The 21,322-nt window shown below is 37.0% G+C and overlaps 1 protein-coding gene across 4 annotated transcripts in view; it reads right to left on the reverse strand.

Moving 5' to 3' along the window:
- The window catches only part of LOC108697472 (zinc finger matrin-type protein 4), a 277,352-nt gene that overhangs the window by 43,448 nt on the left and 212,582 nt on the right, over positions 1-21,322 (reverse strand). For all 4 annotated transcript variants that reach the window (XM_018227533.2, XM_041571042.1, XM_041571041.1 and 1 more), the window contains exon 6: positions 11,645-11,741. In XM_018227533.2, coding sequence (XP_018083022.1) covers positions 11,645-11,741 — 97 coding nt within the window. The remainder of the gene's footprint in view (positions 1-11,644; positions 11,742-21,322) is intronic.

Here is a 21,322-nt window from a genome sequence, read left to right on the forward strand (position 1 = left end):
CTCTGTACCCCAGTCTCCCTTCACTCTTATGCATTCTCACATTTTCCAGTGACTTTCCTCAATTTCAGATAATTTTGGGGCAAAAATCAGCTGGCCACCAAATTGTCTAGAGGTCTATATTTATTGAAATTATATAAGTATTAGGACCTTATGGGTCACCTATACCTCTTGAGCCCCCTCTGTATTTACGCCCCTGGTGACAGTAAAATCGGTACAGTTTTGCTTCATGGAAAAATTTCTGGAACAGGGTTTTTTTCACATATATTCATTACATTTATTACATATATTCATTAGACATTTTTTTAGAAAAAAATGGCTTTTGGGTAAATGGAAACAGTTAATGAGCTATTGTTTTATGCACTCAACCTTGAATTTATTGCAGCTCTTTTCAGTTTCGTGATGTATTGATAATTACTAGCAGCTTACAACAAAGCAAAGATGTTTCTTGTCAGAGGCACTGAGAAGCCCAACAATTGTATTCTTCCAGCTGTCTAAAAAAATCCAAAGGCTGCTTGTTTGGTGGGTGCAAAGTATGTGGGCAGTAGCAACACAGTCAATCAATGTCATGAAGGACAAGAAAAATAGGACACTAATAACCGAGTAAGGACAAAGCTCAATAAGGAAGAAGCTTCTTTTAGCCTTGCATCAGACAAACAAAGCAATTTAGGAGATAAGAGCAGAATATACTAATTTACCTGAGTTCTCAGGGCTCACTGAAACAAAATGATCAAAAACCAGCAGTGCATGGTTCATTAAAAGAAATAAAATTGAAATAAAATAACACATTGGATTATTATGGATGAGGCGCAGACAACTCACATCATGGTTTCGTTCCCAAAAACAGATTTCATACCATAATTATGCATCAGACTCTGGCTGCATATGTCAGTGCGACACAAATAAGGGGTAATAATAATGACTCATAAGAGTTTCTCTTCATCACTGAATATTAAAATATAATTGATTACGTGGAAAGAAATACCACTTCGATACAATCCAAAGGCAAAAAAAGAACAGCTCTGTGACATGATTAATGGCACCAAGGATCACAGTTCCTTTTCTCCTTATAAAACTTAAATCTGAAATAAGTTGATTCAAACTGTAATGTGACCAGATGTTAGAGGGTGACATTTCAGAACAACAAAACTATAAGCCTATGTTAACCTAGTGCAGCTATGGGTATCTATACTGGAGCAACATGATCAATAACCTTAGAGTAGATGTAGACTGTTCATCTGCCACTGTAATCACCTTGTCTCTTAAGTACAGGGGCCTTCCAGGGTCTGCTGTTGCCTTGAGCAGCAATACTATATTGCAGGATATCCCAATATATCAATGGAGTTATCAAAGATACATAGATGAGGAGTGGCATTAGGAAAGATGACTGCAGCCAAATGTTAGGGCACCCCAAGTATTTAATGACTTACTTGATACCCCTTGATACGTCTTCAGTGGGTGAAAAAAATTGTTGGGCGGAACGGGTCAGATTAGCCTATCACTAACCATCATGCATACTCAGTAACTGCATATTAGTACGTTTATTTATGGTAAACTTATTTATGCATTTGTTTTGGTTACCCTAATGCTGTTATAGAAGGGATCAGGGAATTAGGTATTTTATGAAATCTTACAGTGGTGACTCCCATCACACAAATGCTTAATTCAATAAAAGTACATCTTTAGATGTGATAGCACTTGATAGACTAGGAACAAGGAACATGGGGTGGGCATAACAGGATATCCAGATGCCTTCTATTCCTCTGCCTCACGCTGTAGGGTTGAAATAAATAGCCCATCCCATTTTCAAACTCCTTTTGTTTGCCTTTGAGCATTCTTTAATATTAATTAAACAGTGTCAGGCATGCTGGTAATGCTTTAACCCTACAGTCTGCTTCCTTTCCTCTAAAGTTTGTTTTTTGTCTCAAACCCCGACTTCTAAGCTTCTAAAAACATTAACAATGTAAGCAAACTAGTTCTCACTCTTTGTACCCTGGTAGCAAAAATAATTGGTTCAGAGATTAGATCCGTAGGCCCAACCTACACCCACCCCCTACCAAGTGGTATAGGTATGGGTATTTAAAATCTTTTAGACCACCCCATTTCCCCCAGCCCCTATTATTCTTTTAATAAAGGCCAACACTGAAAACAAAAAGGTGAAAAAAGAAAATGTCGAAGCAAATAAAAAAAACTTACCACAAAGAATCAGCGTGGAGTCATATGCAAATATACACACAATCACCCTCATTTTTTTCAGTTCAAATGAACATTGCATTGTGTGTGTGTTTGTGGGCCTTTTGTTTGCATTGTAGATATAAAGATGATCCATTATAATTATAATTTAGTGACTGTCAAATATTTTCTGGAAACCATACAGAAAAAATTTAATTGTCTTTTAGAGAGCTCTATGGCAACTATGAACCATTTTTTTACATAAATATCTTACATCCAAACATTTCAAAAATATTGTGTAGAACTCAGAACTGACCACAGATATGTATGCTATGAATAGTAGTGCTAAAGCATATTTTACTATTAATGCTCACTGAGTTCAAGAAATAGACTTCACTGTAGAACATTCCATTGATGGAATAAACAATAAGGGGCCCATTCATTAAGTTCGAGTGAATGAATAGAAGAAAAAATACTTCGAATTTCGAAGTTTTTTTTGGCTACTTCGACCATCGAATAGGCTACTTCGACCTTCGAATTGAAGGATTCGAACTAAAAATCGTTCGACTATTCGACCATTCGATAGTCGAAGTACTGTCTCTTTAGGAAAAAACTTCGACCCCCTAGTTCGCCACCTAAAAGCTACCGAAGTCAATGTTAGCCTATGGGGAAGGTCCCCATAGGCTTGGCTATCTTTTTTTGGTTGAAGGATAATCGTTCGATTCGAAGGATTTAATCGTTCGATCGAACGATTATTCCTTCGATCGTTCGATCGAACTATTTGCGCAAAATCCTTCGACTTCGATATTCGAAGTCGAAGTATTTTAATTCCCCAGTTAATTAACCCTCGATATTCGACCCTTAATACATTTGCCCCCAATAGTGTGTTTCCAGCCTTCCCGGTAGAGTAATCCACCAGTAAATTTACTTGGTGCTTATTCTACTTTGTATTCAGTACAGAAAGTATTCTGCAAGGAAATACTCCAATAAATTAATCCACGTACTGTCCACTTTTCCCCACAAAAATCTCTACTTATTTCATCAATAGAAGATGGGCAACTGGGTAGACCTTCTATTTGTAGTGGTTGGCAGAACTAAGAATGAACATGCCAAGTTTTTTGACAAAAACTTTATCGAACACCATATACAACTGCATTAGCCTTAGAAATGAAGAAATGACTAAATGAACACATGAATAATGAGACCTTATTATCTCCATCAAAAGCAAACTGTTGAGAAAGAGGCTGCAATCAGAATTTGTTATGAACTGATGCAAATGAGGTAAAATCTCTGTAAAGTGTTGTGAAATATGTTGCCAATATATAACGAAAAAATAATAGTAATAATAATAAACTTAATTAAACTGTACTGGGGCAGGGTGTTTATTGTACCATGGTAGATATAATAAGCACAGTCTCTAATCCATAATCATATCTAGAAGAAAATATTGGAAGGAAAAACTGTTTTGAAAGGGTTATAAAGCAAAATGTTTAGGCCAGCTGGCTCCAACTGATGTGACTTCTGAAGCAGAAACAATATATACACACACACCTGCACCTAACTAAATTGTTCTCTTGTTGGCTGTGTCGACTAGTCCCGATAAACAGAGCAAAACAGAGCAAAAGAAAAAGCAGTGGGTACAGGCTAATAAAAATTAAGTATAAACTAATGAGCAGAAGCTACTGAATCCGCTGCACCAAATAGATTTCCTTTTATGTTGTTTCCATTCATCGGCCCTGTTTATGGTTATCGTTCTCCATTCCTGTTTCTACTCTGCCATCTGACAGAAACATTTTCAATGAAGAATAATGAAAACACATAAAACGTAAATAAATACTGAAATATATAGGATACAATATGGGGGTGATCTAGTTTCAAATTCACATTTTTTTTTTTTGCACAAAAAACTTCCAAATTCAAATTATATTTTCAAAAACTGGTATTTATTGAGCAAAAAAAAAACTTGAATATAAAAAAACGGCATCTAAAATCTGGCAAGGTCATGTAGAAGTCAATGGGAGTTACGCAAGGCAAAATTCAAGCCATATTTTTAATTTGAGATTTTCTAGTTTGTAAACTCACAAATTTGATTTTTTAAACCTATAAACTTTTTCACGATTTTATTCAATCGAGTTTTTTGATTCGATTTTTGATAAATAAGCCCATAAGTATCTTGAAAGACCTCGGTTTATGCATTTCATGATAAAAGGCACATATATACAGTATAGTTCTAAAGTATATGACTTCAAAACCAGAGACTGCAGAACATAATAAGAAAGGATTTGTGACCCTAAAAAGGACATCAAATTATTTAGAATGGGCGAATTTGCGCCGTTTCGCTTCGCCGAAAAATTCGCGAATTTCGCGCGAAATTCGCGAAACGGCAAAAAATTCGCGAAACGGCGCCGGCGTCTCGTTTTTGGCGCGAATTTTCGCGAATTTATTCGCTGGCGGCGAATCGCGCAAATTCGCCGCGAATTCGCGCCTGGCGAATAAATTCGCCCATCACTACAAATTATACCTACACCGGATATGTAAGACCATTTCACAAGCAGATCATCACTTATTTTATACAATGTACTGTTTTATCTCAGGCACCTGAGCCAGGATGTGTGTAAGATTCTATTATCTCTATATTTTCCTGTGTGGTTCATTTGGTGCTGTATAACAAACATCAAAGTATTGTATTTTATTAAAGGCAGATCTACATGTAAAACAAAAGATGAGGAAATGTGGCCAGAATTGTTTTTCTTAGTAACAAAATATTTTGAGTCTATTCTCTATTTATCATACAACCTAAGTGGTACTGATGTAGAAGAACCTCTGACACCTGGCAATTTAACTCAATAAACATGGTGCTGCCAGTTATGGCTTAATTACATTTGACCAAGTGATATCCCACTAGCACACCCTGGCCTATCAGACTGAAAAGGTTTGCTGAACATTGTGTAAGGGATTGGGTGCCGTTACCATTCAATTTGAAACAAAGAATACTGGTACACGAGGTAGAGTCCTGCAGCGGGTCGGGTACCAACGGGTTACCCGCAAAAACCTGGTAGAAGTTCCGGGTGGGGGTATAGACGCGGGTTGGCGGTTCTGCAGTGCTCAGGTCGGGCCGCGAGTCTTCTTAATAGTGATATTTACTCCTTTTTTCTGATCACGTCTACTTCTGATGATTTCAGTTCCGGTTTACAATGCCAGCACTTCCCGTTTTACTCCTTTTTTTCTGATCACGTCTACTTCCGATGATGTCACTTCCCGGTTACAATGACAGCACTTCCTGATTCTTGATGGTCAGCGGGTCCGGGTGGCGGATAAGGTACTTGCGGGTTGGATTGCGGGTCCAAGCGGGTAAGAATGCGGGTTGCGGGTCCGGATTGCAGATTGCAGGTTGCGGGTACGGGTTCCAAAAAATGGACCCATGCAGGACTCTAACACGAGGGGTGATCCCCGAATGCATCATCTTTATGTGTCCTTATTCTTTCCTTCAAATTAATAACACTTGAGTCATTCTTAAATTGGAGAGATAACATTTGGTGACATATCTTCATCATCCATTAATAACATTGTTGCAAAATAAAATTAACATTAAAGCCCTTGGAGTGATAAGTGTAATTATATTGGACTAAGTCCAAACCCTTAGCAGGTGGAGGAACTGCAGTAAAGATCAATGTGACCATATACATATATATATAGATAATTGACTAGTAATTGATTTAATTTCATACATTGCCTGAACATTTACAAACATAACAAAATTAAGTGTGTATTTGGTGGCCATAATTGTTAAGTGCTTCCTGCTAAAGGTATGGGAGCCATTATCCGGAAACCCGCTATCCGCAAGGCTCCGAATTACGGAAAGGTCATCTCCCATAGACTCCATTTATCCAAACAATCCAAATTTTAAATAAAAGCCAGGTTTAATAGCAATTTTATTTACAAATAACCTTAAAATCACTGCAATTATTTAATTAACGTATATTTGAAACATACGTAGAATGACCTTTTCTTTCACTATGCAGAAAAAATTGAATATTTTTCTTTTACAACTCCTTTAAATAAATGTAAAAATATATATACACTGTATATATATATATATATATATATATATATATATATATATATATATATATATATATATATATATTGCAAAAACAAATCACTGTATTATTATTATTACAGAGAAAAAAAATCATTTCAGAATCTTAATTATTTAATGAAAACAGAACCTATGGAATATGGCCTTTCCATAATTCGGAGCTATCAGGTTTTCAGATAACTGATCCCATACCAATATTTATATTTAGGGGCAGATTAACTAAGGTTCGAGTGAATTTTCGAACTACAAAAAGTTCGAATTTCGAAGTCATTTTTTGGATACTTCGACCATCGAATAGGATACTACAACTTCGAATTTACCTCGACTTAGTTTCAAAGTAAAAATCCTTTGAATATTCGACCATTCGATAGTCGAAGTACTGTCTCTTTAAAAAAACTTTGACTTCAATACTTCGCCAACTTAAACTTAGCATATTTCTAAGCTTTTGGGTATTGAAGGAAAATCGTTTGAATCGTACAATTGGAAGTATGATTGGAGTATGATCGCACTACGATCGGAATACGATCGTACAATGAATAAAATCCTCCAACTTCAAATTCGAATATCGGAGGATTCTATTCAATGGTCGAAGTATTTTCCACTTTGAAAGTCGACCCTTGATAAATCTGCCCCTTACTGTATATCTACTGTATACCTATCTATATATATGATATTTACTAATCTAAGTGTACGAGAACCCAGTGACATACAGGACGTGTTCAGATGCTTAAATCCAGTTCTGTATTTGTTTCTTGTACATTTGTACAAAGCTACAGTAAATACAAGCTGATAGAATTATAAGGGGGGAATTATATAACAAATCTTAAATACTGCTTTGCCAACATAAATCACCCATGATGTTTGCCCCTGAAGTGCCTGTGCTATTGGCAAAGGCATCAATCATGGAGCTTTAAACACAATGTTACGGCTTCATTACCATACACTAAGAGGAACTGCAACTGCAGTACGGCACAATATACTGTAGATGTCAAAATATATCCTACTCCTTTGTACTTTAGTGTTGTCTTCTCTTAATAAAAACACATCTGAAAATCAAGTCAGTTAATTGTATTTGCCCAAACACTGATAAATGTGTTATTAAAGTATATTATTTATTGTATTTATTTATTTCTATTTACATAGTAACATTGTAAGTTAGGTTGAAAAAAGGCACATATCCATCAAGTTCAACCTTTTAAGTCTAAAATCTACCTAACTGCGAGTTGATCCAGAGGAAGGAAAAAACCCTATTTGAAGCCTCTCCAATTTGCCTCAGAGGGGGAAAAAATACTTCCTGACTCAAATAAGGCAATGGGACTAGTTCCTGGTCAGCTTGTACTATAAGCTATCTCCCATAACCCTGTATTCCCTTACTTGTTTAAAAAGCCATCCAACCCCTTCTTACAGCTATCTAATGTATCAGCCTGTACCACTGATTCAGGGAGAGAATTCCACAACTTCACAGCTCCAAATCGGAATGGGTGCCCTTGGTTCAGCTGGAAGGACCTACTGTTAAATAAAGCATTAGAGAGATTATTATATGATCCCCTTATATATTTATACATAGTTATATACATAGTTATATCACCCCTTAAGCGACACTTCTTCAGCATAAACAACCCCAACTTGATCAGCCTTTCCTTTCCAAATTTTTTTTTCAGTTTAGTTGCCCTTCTCTGCACCCTCTCCAATTCACTAATGTCCCGTTTTGATAGCTGGAGACCAAAATAACCCCCTCCTCCTGCAAACCTATGGACTTTTTTATGCAGCTCAAGACCTTATTTGCCCTTGATACTGCTGACTGACATTGCTTGCTACAGCCAAGTTTATCATCTACAAGGACTACAATGTCCATTTCCATAAGGGATTTGCCTAGTGCACTACTTTACATTTATCAACATTGAATCTCATTTGCCACTTAGCTGCCCAGATTGCCAGTTTGTCAAGACCCTGTTGTGATGCCACATCCAGGATGAAATTAATTGGATAGCTATGTGTCATCTGCAAACACTGATACACTAATTACAATACCCTCTCCTAAGTCATTAATGAACAAGTTAAATAAAAGTGGACCTAATACGAGTCCTGAGGAACCCCACTAAGAATCTTACTCCAAGTAGAAATTTTCCATTAACAACCACCCTCTGTACCTGATCCTGTAGCCAGTTTCCTATCCACTTGCAAATGTACTGATTAAGCCCAACAACCGTTAGTTTAGAAAGTAGTTGATTGTGGGGCACTGTATCAAAGGCTTTGGCAAAATCCAAATAGATCTCATCTACTGCCCCCCCCCCACACTGTCCAGCATCTTTGCGGTGAGCCAACAGTGCAGCTATGAGGTGGGTCTGGGAATGCTAACTCTTCTATAGTAAATACTGAATAAAAGAACTGATTTAACACATTTGCCTTTTCAATATCTGTTACAACTATACTGGTACCATTATTTAAAGGAGCCACACTCTCAACCTGCATCTTTTTACTATTAATATATTTTGAATTTTTTTGGGTTAAGATTTAGCCTCTGCTGCAATGCACCTCTCATTTTTTCTTTGCCTTCAGTATTGCTGTTTTAAAACATTTACAACAACGTTGTTCATTGCACAGGTAAAATCTCTGAAAATTACCTTGAAAGTCCTCACCCTCAACTTTTCAAATTTTTTTAAAAATCATTTAAAGACTTCCCCACCCACTCTAACTTTGTCACTGGTACCTATGTGTACCACAGCCTCTGGGTCTGGCCTAACTCCTCCCAATAATCTGTCCACACGTTCCACCACATGCCAAACACTAGCACCAGACAAGCAGCACACTGTTTGACATGTAGGGTCCTTTTGACAGATTACCCTATCTACCTTTATACTGATTGATCCATAACTCAAACCTGCCTTTCCTTCCTTGCACTCCCCCCACCACCCGTACTAGAGACACTGCCACCCAGGATGCTCTGAGAGTCAGCCTGCTCCATACAAGCCAGTTCAGAGCTGTCCTCCATAGCATCTTCAGCCAAAATGGCAAATCTGTTGCTTTGCACAAGTTGTGGACCAGCCCCCCTACTCTTCTGTCCCCTATTTCCCCTCTTGATTGTCACAAACCTGTCTCCCTCATAAGCCTCCACTGCCCCTTCTCTATACCCCACAACAGTGGCCCCTGCCACCTAGCACTCAATGGGAGAGAGATGCTGGTGTGTCCTTCAAAAGATGGAAAAACTGTTGGAGAAACATAAATTCTGTTGCAGATGCCAGTGATATAAAGGGCAATTTCTGAATGATTAAATGTAATGTGAGTTATTTGCTGAAAATTCTAAGATTAATACAAACAATATCACACTGTTGAGTTATTTGCTTTTTATCTGATAATATGGCAATTGTCCACCATTCATCTAACTCACACCTCATTTAATTGGGTCATTGACTGTGTATGCAAGATCACTTACCAGTCTTTAAGATCTACCACTAGTTGCTTTTTTAAACATTGGTATTTGCTATATTTAGCGTTGACATTTTTTATGATCGATTATTGGGATTTTTTCACTTTTGGCCACAGTTCATATTACTGCACTCAGTATAAGCCAATATCTAAATTAGTATTACTATCCTGATGGGCCACTGTCTTTTAACCCAAGGTTGAATAAAGGTTACATTCCTTTTTGGTAGAAGAAGGATTAGGTTAAATAAATTGCAGTGTTTTTGCAAACTACACACTTTTTTTTTTAACCAAAGAGACACAAATATATATATAAACTTATACATAATGACTTGATTTAGGTGAAGATTTGCCCGTTTTTAACAGAATTAGTGCAAATGAAATTACTTCCTAATCTGTTAGTTTGTTCGTCCTGAAACAAAAAGGGCCCCTTTGAACCAGAGTTAAGAAAATAATGTGAACTATTAGTATAAAGAACACGAATGAAAACCAGATTATATTTTACAAAAAACTGCTCTGATTAAACGAATTTCTCTCTATTATTAAAAGCTAAATCAAATGGAGATATAACAATGTCCAATTCCATATGAACACATTCCTAATTAAGTTGCATTGGTCCTATACAGAAACTCATTTCTGAAATCTTGAATTATTTGCAATTAACTGTTCACTCTCTGGTTATTTGCAGCACATTTGGGGAAAGAACTGTAAACAGAACCTTGTAACACACTTCACACACTTTTTGTTGTTTATTGACGAAATCTAAAGTTCTGGTTACAAGTCTTTACAATTAACTAATGGTGTTTCCTTGGCACTGTCTCCTTGCATTTTAATGAAAATATAGAACTAAATCCAGGGAGTTGAAGTGATCGTTGTTCACCAAATACAAGGTCAAATTAGAGGCAATTGATAAGTCAACATAGGAAGAAGGGAATGAAAGTCTGTGCTCGCTGGGAAAATGGAGGATTAAAGGTGCACCAATCAAATGGAAACTACGTATCCACATAGTTTTTACAATAAGTCAACATAGTCTTAACACTCAAGAAACTACTGTTAGAGGGAACTGTAAGGGACATCAGTAGTGGCTAATTTTGCTTAAAGTGTCATTTCACCTGAGGATTTCTTTATGAATCACTCCGCTGGTTTTAAAAATAAATTATTTATTTTAATCAGCAGTTGAAATTTTTGAGTAAAAGTACACAACAGAGAGAGTAGTTATGCCAGCCAATGACAATACTGACAATACTGAATAAACATTTGTATAAGGGTCAGGCCACACATCACTAAAGACCACAAGTATGATACTATTATCTTTGGGTGAACAGAATCTCTTATCCCTGAGTCATCAAAAGTTTATAAAACTTTATAAGGGGCCTGGTTGTAAAAACTTCTCAGCAGACTTCTAGATAGGGTTGCCACCTGTCTGGTTTTTGACCTGGTTTTCAGAATGGATGTCCAGGTCAAAGCTGCTTGCCTGGATTTCCAGGAAATCTGGACAGGACTCTTGATTGATTAGTGATCGGCCATCGAAGTTCTGGCCCTGATGTCTTTATCCCTACCCCTGACCTTTCTGGCTGGCCCCCTGTCTGAACTCCAAGCAGCCGGAAGGTGGCAACCCTACTTGTAGTAGATTCAAGAGATTGTGTGTAAGAATGTGTGCATGAGCATGAGTCTATTTATTGTTTTTACAAATCGCACACATCGTGGAGAATAACAAGTTAACTCATGAAAATGTGGCAGTTTGTTTAGTAAATCTATAGCTATTCTAGCTTCCTACGCATTTCAATGGCAGGGACATATAATTGATTATCTCCATTACATCCAAATTAAACAGACCTCATTAAAATGCAAATTGCTTAATAAGTAGACCCATGCACATTTCATTGTTATTATGTTGTACATTTAAAAACAAAATACATATAGGGAATATAAGCGGCAAAATGTTCCTCTTACTTGTTCTGATGCCGTGCACCTTTCAGATGGGCATGATACTGTTCCACTGAGTTTAAGACCATGCTGCAGATGTTGCAAGTGTAGCTGCTTCGCAAAGCTGTTGGAAAAAATGGACAAAATGTGTAAGGTGATGACTGCATGTGAACATATGAATGCATGAAGCACATTTGAGATTCAAATTAAAGTGGATAATATAATAACAGGTGCAAAGTGTGGGCAAGTATTGTAAACCTATAGCAACCCAACAGCAGGTCACATTTACTAGTTAGCTGAAAGCTTGAAACCAGGGTCAGACTGGGCCAGACCTTCTTTCCACAGCTGCTACGCTCCCGGACCTCCAAGTTGGGAGCAGTGGAGGTTGTTTGCAGCCGTGGAGGTGATGGTGGGGGGACTGGGGCCCCAGGAGTGAGGTGTAGGGGCCCCTGTTGGGCACCCCAGATGGGCAGTGACCCTCCTCAGTCCAATGCTGCTTGAAACCTAACATCTGGTTGATATGGGAGCAACATTTCATTGCAATAACTTCTTAGACTGGAGAAGGAATAAAGCAAATCTGAAAATATAGTTACAGTATTTATAATATCAATACTATCAATAATGAGAGAGATGCACAACATCCTTCAACAACATAAAGCTAAAATATATTATTGTAAAATATATAATTTTACTTTGGGCCCAGATTAAATAAAGTTATAAAGCAAAGTGTATAAAATGGGTAAATACAAAAACATGTAAAAGAGATTAGTAAAGTAATACATTTTTACTTGATACTTTGTCATGATGAATATGTGGATAAAGAGCAATATGAATCTATTAATATTTAGTGATGTATAGTGATAGGCGAATTTATTCGACAGGCGTGAATATGCTGCGCATTTGCGTATTTTACTGCTGGTGAATTTGCCGTGGAAATTCGATGGTGAAAATTCCATTTTGACGCCAGCGACAATTAACGGACGCTCATTGACTTTAATGGGCGCCGGCGTCAACTTTGAAACCGGCGCCCATTTTGACTCCAGCGTCAAAATCGCTGTTGCAAACTTTTTGCAAATTCGTGGCGAAGCAAAACTGGACAAATTCGCCCATCACTAGCGATGAATTAATTACCCTGTGTCGACAAATGAATTGGTGTCAATGGGCATTATTTCATCACATTTTTTCTTGCACCAAGGGCATTGGAGTCAATGGGCATTTCAAGTTGTGCCAAATGCAGTGGTGTCAATGCAGCAGGAAAAAAACACATGGTGAAATTCTAGGGTAGATTTACATACATTTTTTGAAATTTATAAAAAAAAAAAAAAATTTCATCCCTATCGGCCACATTCAAATTTAATTCAAAAACGTAATTAAAAATGGCTTTAAATTTGAAAATACCACTCCCTTTGATTTCTACATTAACTTGACAGCTGTAAGATGCTCTATCTATAGATTTTTGCACTTCATAAACATAAAAATTTTAGCTTTTGGAAATTCAAATTTGACATACAATTAAAACTGACAAATCTGCCCCTATAGACTTTAAAGGATCTAATAAATAAAAGCTGATAAAACATGTGACAAATGAACCCACAAATACCTTTCCATTAGATATTGCTAAACTCACTTTGCAGATTTTTAACTAACAATAGGTGATACGAACAGGAAGAATCTCTAAATGTTTGCATTATTTCACCAGTTTTAGCTTGATAAACCAGATGATGGTTGGGTTTCAGGTGCAAATATTTTACAATTGTCATGCAACCGGACATAACACCAAATGAAAATAACTTCCACTGTACAGCAATAATCAATTTACAGAAATTACCTTCAATTTTAGATGACTTATGTGGTATTTGATTCTGTTCAAACATTACTTAACCGACTTAAGTTACCAGATCCTCTGAATCAGGGACATGTCTCATAATGCGCTTAACGGGGCTTCGCTGATTACAAATTGATTGCTTTTAAATGAAATGCAATCTGGAAAGCTTGGCTAAGCACATTTATTAGAAGCATCTCTGATTTTGCAGAAGATCTGATAAACTTCTGAAGAACCCTAAAAAACCCAACACCAACTTATAACTGTATAAGCACTCCTATACACACACACACAATATAAATGACAAATAAGCTCCTCTTCTATTCAAATTCATTTATTTTGAATATCACCCCCCTCCCCTTTGACTTTTCTATCTCCTTTATCTGTCCTGCAAACACACTTCCCTCAAAGCTGCTGCTATGATTCTGAACATACTGTACTGCTGATATAATCTGGTGATTGTCTCCCAGCAATCCTCTGTGTATTTGCAGTTAATACACCAGATTCATTTCAACATCCCAGATACTGAAACTTTTCCTACTATCTCTACTTTGTTCCCTAACCTAGGGGGCACCGCAATTTCTCTAATATTTTTCATCTAGGGTTTTTTTTATTAATACAGGGGTGCTAAATCCTCATCTCTTTTATAATTCCCCAGTGTTTCATAATAATCTTATTACCTTTGAGGTTATTGCATACTAATAGAGCTTAATGGATCCCTATCACCCCCCAGCCTTAAATATATTGTTCATATTCACTTTCTGAACAAAATTGGTTTCCCTGCAGCAGCTCCCCTTAAGATGGAGTATATAGGTGTTTGTTGGAGCTAGATATGTGTTTTCCCACCCTTGTGACATAAATGCTTCAGAATATTATTTCTGTTCCCACTTTGTTGGTCAGAAGATTATTGGCAGTTGCTGGTAATGTATTTTCTATCTGTGAAGAACAGAAGTAGCGAAAGCCACAGTGAAAAAACACCCATAGACTCCAATGTGTTCTGCGTGTAAAAAATTACAGAGGAAAAAATCCAAAGTCTCCAGCACTGATGCATACAAACACACTCACACTGACTATCTATTCACTCACGTAAACTATACATGCCAATATCTACTTTTAACTGAAAGAGAGGAGAGCACTCAAACGCAGATTAACTGCTTTACACGACATGTTTCGGGCAAGTGTTGCTCTTTCTCAAGTGTAAAAATACAGGTACACAGTGAACCTTTTAAACACACCCCTCACACCCATGTGATCTTCAACATCCATTCCTGGATAATTAGATAAGATAAAAGGTAAAAATCTACATAAAATTTTTTTTAAAAATTTCCAATGTCTTTTAGTGGTCGCTTTTGGATTAATGTCTAATCCTGTTCATAAGTGCTGTTCATATGTTCATATGCCAATATCTATATTAATTGTAGGTTTTAGTATCACTATAATAATGCTAATAATAATGCTTGTCCAACAAATCATCCAAGTCCTCTCAAAGGCATAAAGGAATAGAATCAGCCATCACAGCATCATCCGGAAATGCATTCCACAACCTCACTGTCCTCACTGTAAAGAACCACCTACAAGTTATTTTCTTCTAGTCTCAAGAGCCTCTGGTGCGGTGATCCATTTTATGGAAAAAACAAATCACCCACTATCTGTCTATAATGTCCTCTAATATACTTCTAAAAAGTAATCATGCCCCATTGCAAGTCTTTTTTCCCGAATAACCCCAAACTTGAGGGTTTAGCCTCATAATTTAAGTCTTCCATCCCTTTAGCCAGTTTAATTGCCCGTCTATGCACTCTCTCCAGCTCATTAATATCCTTCTTAAGGACTGGAGCACACTGCACTGCATACTCCAGAAGAGGCCTTACCAGGCAAAATTATGTTTTTACCCCTTGAGTTTATGCCCTTTTTTTATACAAGACAGAATTTTATTTACTTTAGTAGCCACAGAATGGCACTGCCCAGAATTAGACAATTCATAGTCAAAAATACCCAAATTAAGGAAACCCCCAACATACTGCCATTTATATTTTTTTTTTGCCAAATTGCATAACTTTGCATTTATCAACATTGAACCTCATTTTCCAGTTTGCTGCCCAATTTAGTCAATCACACAAGTGGCGCATCCTGCATGGAATTAAAAGTCCAAAGTCAATGCGAGTCCAAGGAAATTATGGTTTCGCCCAAAAAAGTCCAGCAAATCTTTAGGCTCTCCTCTGCCTATTTGTAATTATCTTCAAAGAACGACGTTTGCTGTATTCCTCAAATAACAAGTATTTTGAGGAAGGGGAATAACAGATTTATATAGTGTAGTATATTAAACACTTAAGGTTCTCACCCTTAGTGATATTCACAACATTTGTGCCTTATTATATAACACCTTTCACGTGACACTTTGTGCATATGGATCACCTTCCGTGGACTGTGTTCAAAGAGAATTCACAAACACCAGTGTTGCTTTTTGCCCTTGGGTGTGCGATTAAAATCTATATATATATACAATCCGTGTATAGAATTTTTAACTCTTCCGTGACCCCAATAAATTATGACATTCACACGTAATTTAGGGGTAGATGCAAGGATTATTTTTTAGGAAACAGAAATCAAAAGATATAACCACTGTGATCCTAGTGCCTCCAGTGGCACGATACACTCACCAGACGTGAGTCAAGAAAGGCAGAATTGGGGATATTCTATTCTGTGCTCCAGGTTCCTTGTCCGTTATTCATACAGAGAGATAAAAACAGTATGTGCAGAATGGCTTAAAACAATTTAATAAAAATTCAAAATTATACTCACAAACAGTTTCTTTGTAGCCGCATTGAAAATTTCTATGTGCGTCCCAGATAACACCAAGGCTCCTCGGCGTCCCTCAGAGTTCCATGCACAATATAAGGGTCACTTCTGTACCGAACACACGTAGTCCCGCTTACAAGTTTCACCTAAATGCCTTCTTCCTGAGCGACCTTTATTGGGGTCACGGAAGAGGTAAAAATTCTAGACACGGATTGTATATATAGATTTTTAAACACTTAAGGTGAGAACCTTAAGTAGTAGTAGTAGTATATTAAACCTTAAGTGTTTAATATACTACACTATATAAATCTTCTGTTATTCCCCTTCCTCAAAATACTTGTTATTTGAGGAATACAGCAAACCTCGTTCTTTGAAGCATCCTGCACGGAACCTATAGTTCTGCACAATTCAGTATCATCAGAAAAAATAGAAACAGTACTTTCAATGCCCACCTCCAGGTCATTAATAAACAAGTTGAAAAGCAAAAAATCTAGTACAGAGCCCTGCGGTACTCCATTAACAGCACTGGTCCAATTAGAAAATATTCCATTTACCGCTTAGTAATCTATACTTCAGCCAGTTCTTTATCCGGGTACAAATACTATGTTCCAGCCCAATATTCCTTAAGTTAACCATTATCTTTCTGTGTAGTACTGTATCAGAAGCTTTAGCAAAGTTTAAGAAGATAACATCCACTGCCATCCAGAGTTGAGGTTCCCGCTCACCTCCTCACAAAAGGCTATTAAATTAGTCTGGCAAAATATCTTACACATAAAACCATGGTGGCACACACTCATAGTAGATTTATAATGCATTCTGCACAGAAATGTTTCCATTGTTACAGCGAAACAGGACAGATTTGCTCATCTCTACTATCCAGTAGAAGTCAATGTAACAGAGTCCATACAAGATTCAGTGCTTCCATTGTAGTCAGAGGCTCTTATTCCTCTTGCTTATTTAGCTCTTTAACATCTCAGTGCTCATTAACCCCTAGGGATGTGTGACACACTGATTGCCCAATTAGCTAGCTATCGGCTTTCCAAGGCTGCCTTGGGCTAATGTCAAAGTGTGCCTTCAAAACCTGCATTTTTGTTTCCAAGAATAAGCAACATGATTTGTATATGTATTTAGTCTGATCTGAATTATATTAGACAGGTGTGCACATTATTTGTACATAAAAATAAAGTTTTAAAGCAAAGAAAGCTATTGCTCTGAACTGGCTGCACTGACTGGCTTATAAACCAAGATTGAATTTATAACCGGGGACCTTCCTGCACCCCCTACATTTTTCAAAGATGTCATCTTGCCTTCAAATAATAAGCGACATGATCGCAAAGCCTGAATTACATTGCTGTATTAATCCCACTAGATGTCAAGAACATTATTTCAGCTGTCACTTAATGACTGGCTGGTTATTACAACAAAAGAGCCACTGAAGCCTTGCAACTGGTGGTAATGCTAAACATTAAGCAACGCTTTACTGGTCCTTGTGATGGTATAGTATCAGCCATTTATTTACCTCAGGATCAACAATGTTTATGTTTGAACTTGTAATTGTCCTTCTCAAGTTGGACTATGGGTGGGAGGAGCTTGCTGAATAGGCTTTAAAGGAGAAGAAAATGTTAAAACTAAGTAAGCTTTATCAGAAAGGCATAAATCCTCAAAGTAATGCTGTGCAGAGTCCTCTGTCAAAAAAAAACTTCATTTCTGTCTTTCTAGTGTGTACACATGGGATGCTTTATCAGACTTCCTTCTTTCAGCTTAAACCTCCAGGGCAGGGCATGAGCATGCTCAGTTTGCTCCTCTCTCTCTCTCTCTCTCTCTCTCTCTCTCCCTCCTCCCTGCTGTAATCTGAGCCCAGAGCTATGAGGGAGCAGTGAGAGACTCAGGCAGGAAGTGATGTCACACCCAAGCTGCTATCCTAAACAAACAGAGAGAGCTTCTAGAGCTGTTTACTCCGGGATGGTTAAGCATTCTGCAGAATAAATATACTGTAGTCTTATAGCTGGCACAATTGTTACTAAACTATTGGCAATATACTGCTTCGGTAGCTTTCTTTCTTCTTTAAAATTGTTAGCACATATTGGACTTGTTGAAGAACTAGAAAGTCCATTTTGGGGACAATTTAAATCATTATTGACTGACTAGCAAAAATAAATATGTGTGTACCATTATAATTCAATTGTAATGTAGAAAACTGTCTGTTTAAGCATGTAAATGTATTCCTTATTCCCAAGGCATGAAGAACTGACCAGGCCAATCCTGATTAGAAATGTAAATGATGTCTTCTGTTATTTCCCACTAGAGCAAAGGCTTTATAATTAATATATAATATTTCTAGCTACTGCATTGATTAATATATAACATTTGCAACTACTCACAGGAGGGAAAAATGTGGGATAGATACACAGAGAGACATTGAGATAATAAAGCAAGCAGACTTTGGGGGATGTGCAACTATCTATAATTACTGCAAAAAAGTGTCTGCTACTTAAGGTATTTCTGTGAATTCAACTGCAGCCCTGTCAGGCCTTATCATTGTATCTCTGGGCTTGGACACAAAGAAGGCAGGTGATGAGCAAGATTTGTTTTGGCTTAATAAATGAGTTCTACAATGTGCATGAAATGAACAAAAATATGGGCACAAAACTATACCAAAGTTAATATGCCATTTGTGTGGAAATGTCAGTGGGCATCAATAGTGCCATTTGATTGCCATTTGGAGTGCTGTTGGGTGCAACATGCAAAAGTAGTCCATAAAAGGCAGACAGTAATTCCAGGGCTAGGAAGGTGCACATATAAACACCAGGAATGATTCACAGCCAAATTCCAAGTGTCACCATCTGCACATTTTCCCACAAAACCACAACAAAATATCACTGCAGAAAAAAAACATTCAAGCAAAACACCAGGAAAAAACACAAATTGACTATAATGTATTTTCTGTGAAAAAAAACCCACCCCAATTGACTTCAGATAATTCTGCCTGAAAAAAACACCCATTGTCCAATGCATTTTGCGTGAAAAAAAAGTGAAAAAACACCCACTGACATCATTGGATTTCACAAATTTTTCAGCATTCTGCAAAGTTTTGATGATGCAAATTGGGACAGATTAGCTTGTTGCTAATATACACAAAAGTTGTTTGTGACGACCTAATTTTTGGGCAACATGGCCATTCCCAATGCTGCACTTATAAATGTCAGCTACAGTATAACTGATTTTCTCCAATTAAAATAAGTTTGCATATGATGGTTGTATAATGCTTTGCTGTGTCAAAAGTTATCAGCCTTTTTGGACTCAGGAGTGGAAAGTAACTGAAGTATAAAATTGTCATTCTTTATTTTGTTCCCAGAGTGAAAACAAACCTAAGCTGTCCAGCCAAGAAAGATGAAGGTGTTCAAGCCATTAATCTCTTTCCCTCCTCATAAAACATTTCATTGGAACTGATGTATATTTGTAAAAGCTGTCACGGAATATTTTCATTCCTATCAAACACATTTTTAAAACAATGGATGCTTTGGGATAGGCAGGTTTGCATTCATCATTGCCCTAGGCCTATCTGCTCTGCTGCCTCTTTATTACTCCAAATATATTGATCCATGGGTCAAACCCCTGTTTCTCATATCAATAAAATATGAATTAAGTTCCCAAAACACTTTTCAGACTCCAGAAATAACAGTTTAAAACTCATATCATAGTAAAGGTGTACCACCCCAGTCAAACTCCCCACCTGCCACTGCCCCAGGATAAACAACCTTTCCACATCTCTGAGCCTGATTGGGGGCCTCATCTGTAATCCATGAACTCATCAATTGATACATGCTACTGAAATACTATAATTATTGTGTTGGTCAGTACAAAACAAATGAATATTTAATATGCACAGGACATCAATTTAACTGATTCTGTTTTATTGCTTTATGGATCTTTAGCTGTTGCAAACTAAAACCAATAAGATCTATAAATAAAAGTGGCAGAAACTGCTATTAATGACTAATTCTTCAACCAGAGGTGCTACTAAATGCCACAAGTATCTTATATGAAGTCATCAAGATAGTCTTATTAAGTGGTAATAGTTTAAAAAATGAAAGCTTGAGGCTGACTCGTGTGCTTTCTCTTCTTTCAGTAGGAGGCACCCAGATATAAAACCTGTCTAAACAGGAAAAACAGAGAGAAGAAATACACATATGCTGAACATATTGCAAAAATAATATATTGGCATCTCTTTCATGCATAGACACCCACACTAACAAGTAATAGGATCTTCTTGTTGATAGAGGACCGTCCTTTGACTAACGCACTGCACTATGTGTAATGACAAGTATAGAGACTGCACAAAACCTTACCCTTTGACAATGGGCTGAACCACAAAATAGAGCATTTTAATTCGAATTAATTGGTCATTAATGCAAATTTGACCTTGAGTATGCAATTCATTTTTGGGCTTCACCTTTAAATTAACTTTTAGTATGATGTAGAGAGTAACATTCTGGTTTTCATTTTTTATTATTTGTAGTTTTTGAGTTATTTAGCTTTTTATTCAGCAGCTCTCCAGTCTGCTATTTCAGCAATCTGGTTGCTATAGTCCAAATTACCTTAGCAACTATTGATGTGAATAAGAGACTGGAATATGAACAGGAGAGGGTCTGAATAGACAGATGAGTAATTAAAAATAGCAATAAAAAATACATTTGTAGCCTTACAGAGTTTTTGTTTTTTCAAAGGGTTCAGCGACGCCCATTTGAAAGCTGGAAAGAATCAGAAGAAGAAGTCAAATAATGAAAAAACTATAAAAAAAAATAAATAAATAACGAAGACCAATTGAAAAGAGTTGCTTAGAATTGGTCATTCTATAACATTATAAAAGATCACTGAATGGTGAACCACCCCTTTAAGAAGGATATAAATGAGCTGGAGAGAGTGCAGAGATGTGCAACTAAACTGGTTATAGGGATGGAAAATTTCAATTTGGAGAGTAGACTGTCAAGGTTGGAGTTGTTTTCTCTAGAGGAAAAAAAACACTTGCAATGGGAAATGGTTACTCTTTACAAGTTGTGAATTCCATAGAGTTCAATAATACGGTG

The sequence above is a fragment of the Xenopus laevis genome, chromosome 7S, assembly GCF_017654675.1.
Source record: "Xenopus laevis strain J_2021 chromosome 7S, Xenopus_laevis_v10.1, whole genome shotgun sequence".
Taxonomy (NCBI): domain Eukaryota; kingdom Metazoa; phylum Chordata; class Amphibia; order Anura; family Pipidae; genus Xenopus; species Xenopus laevis.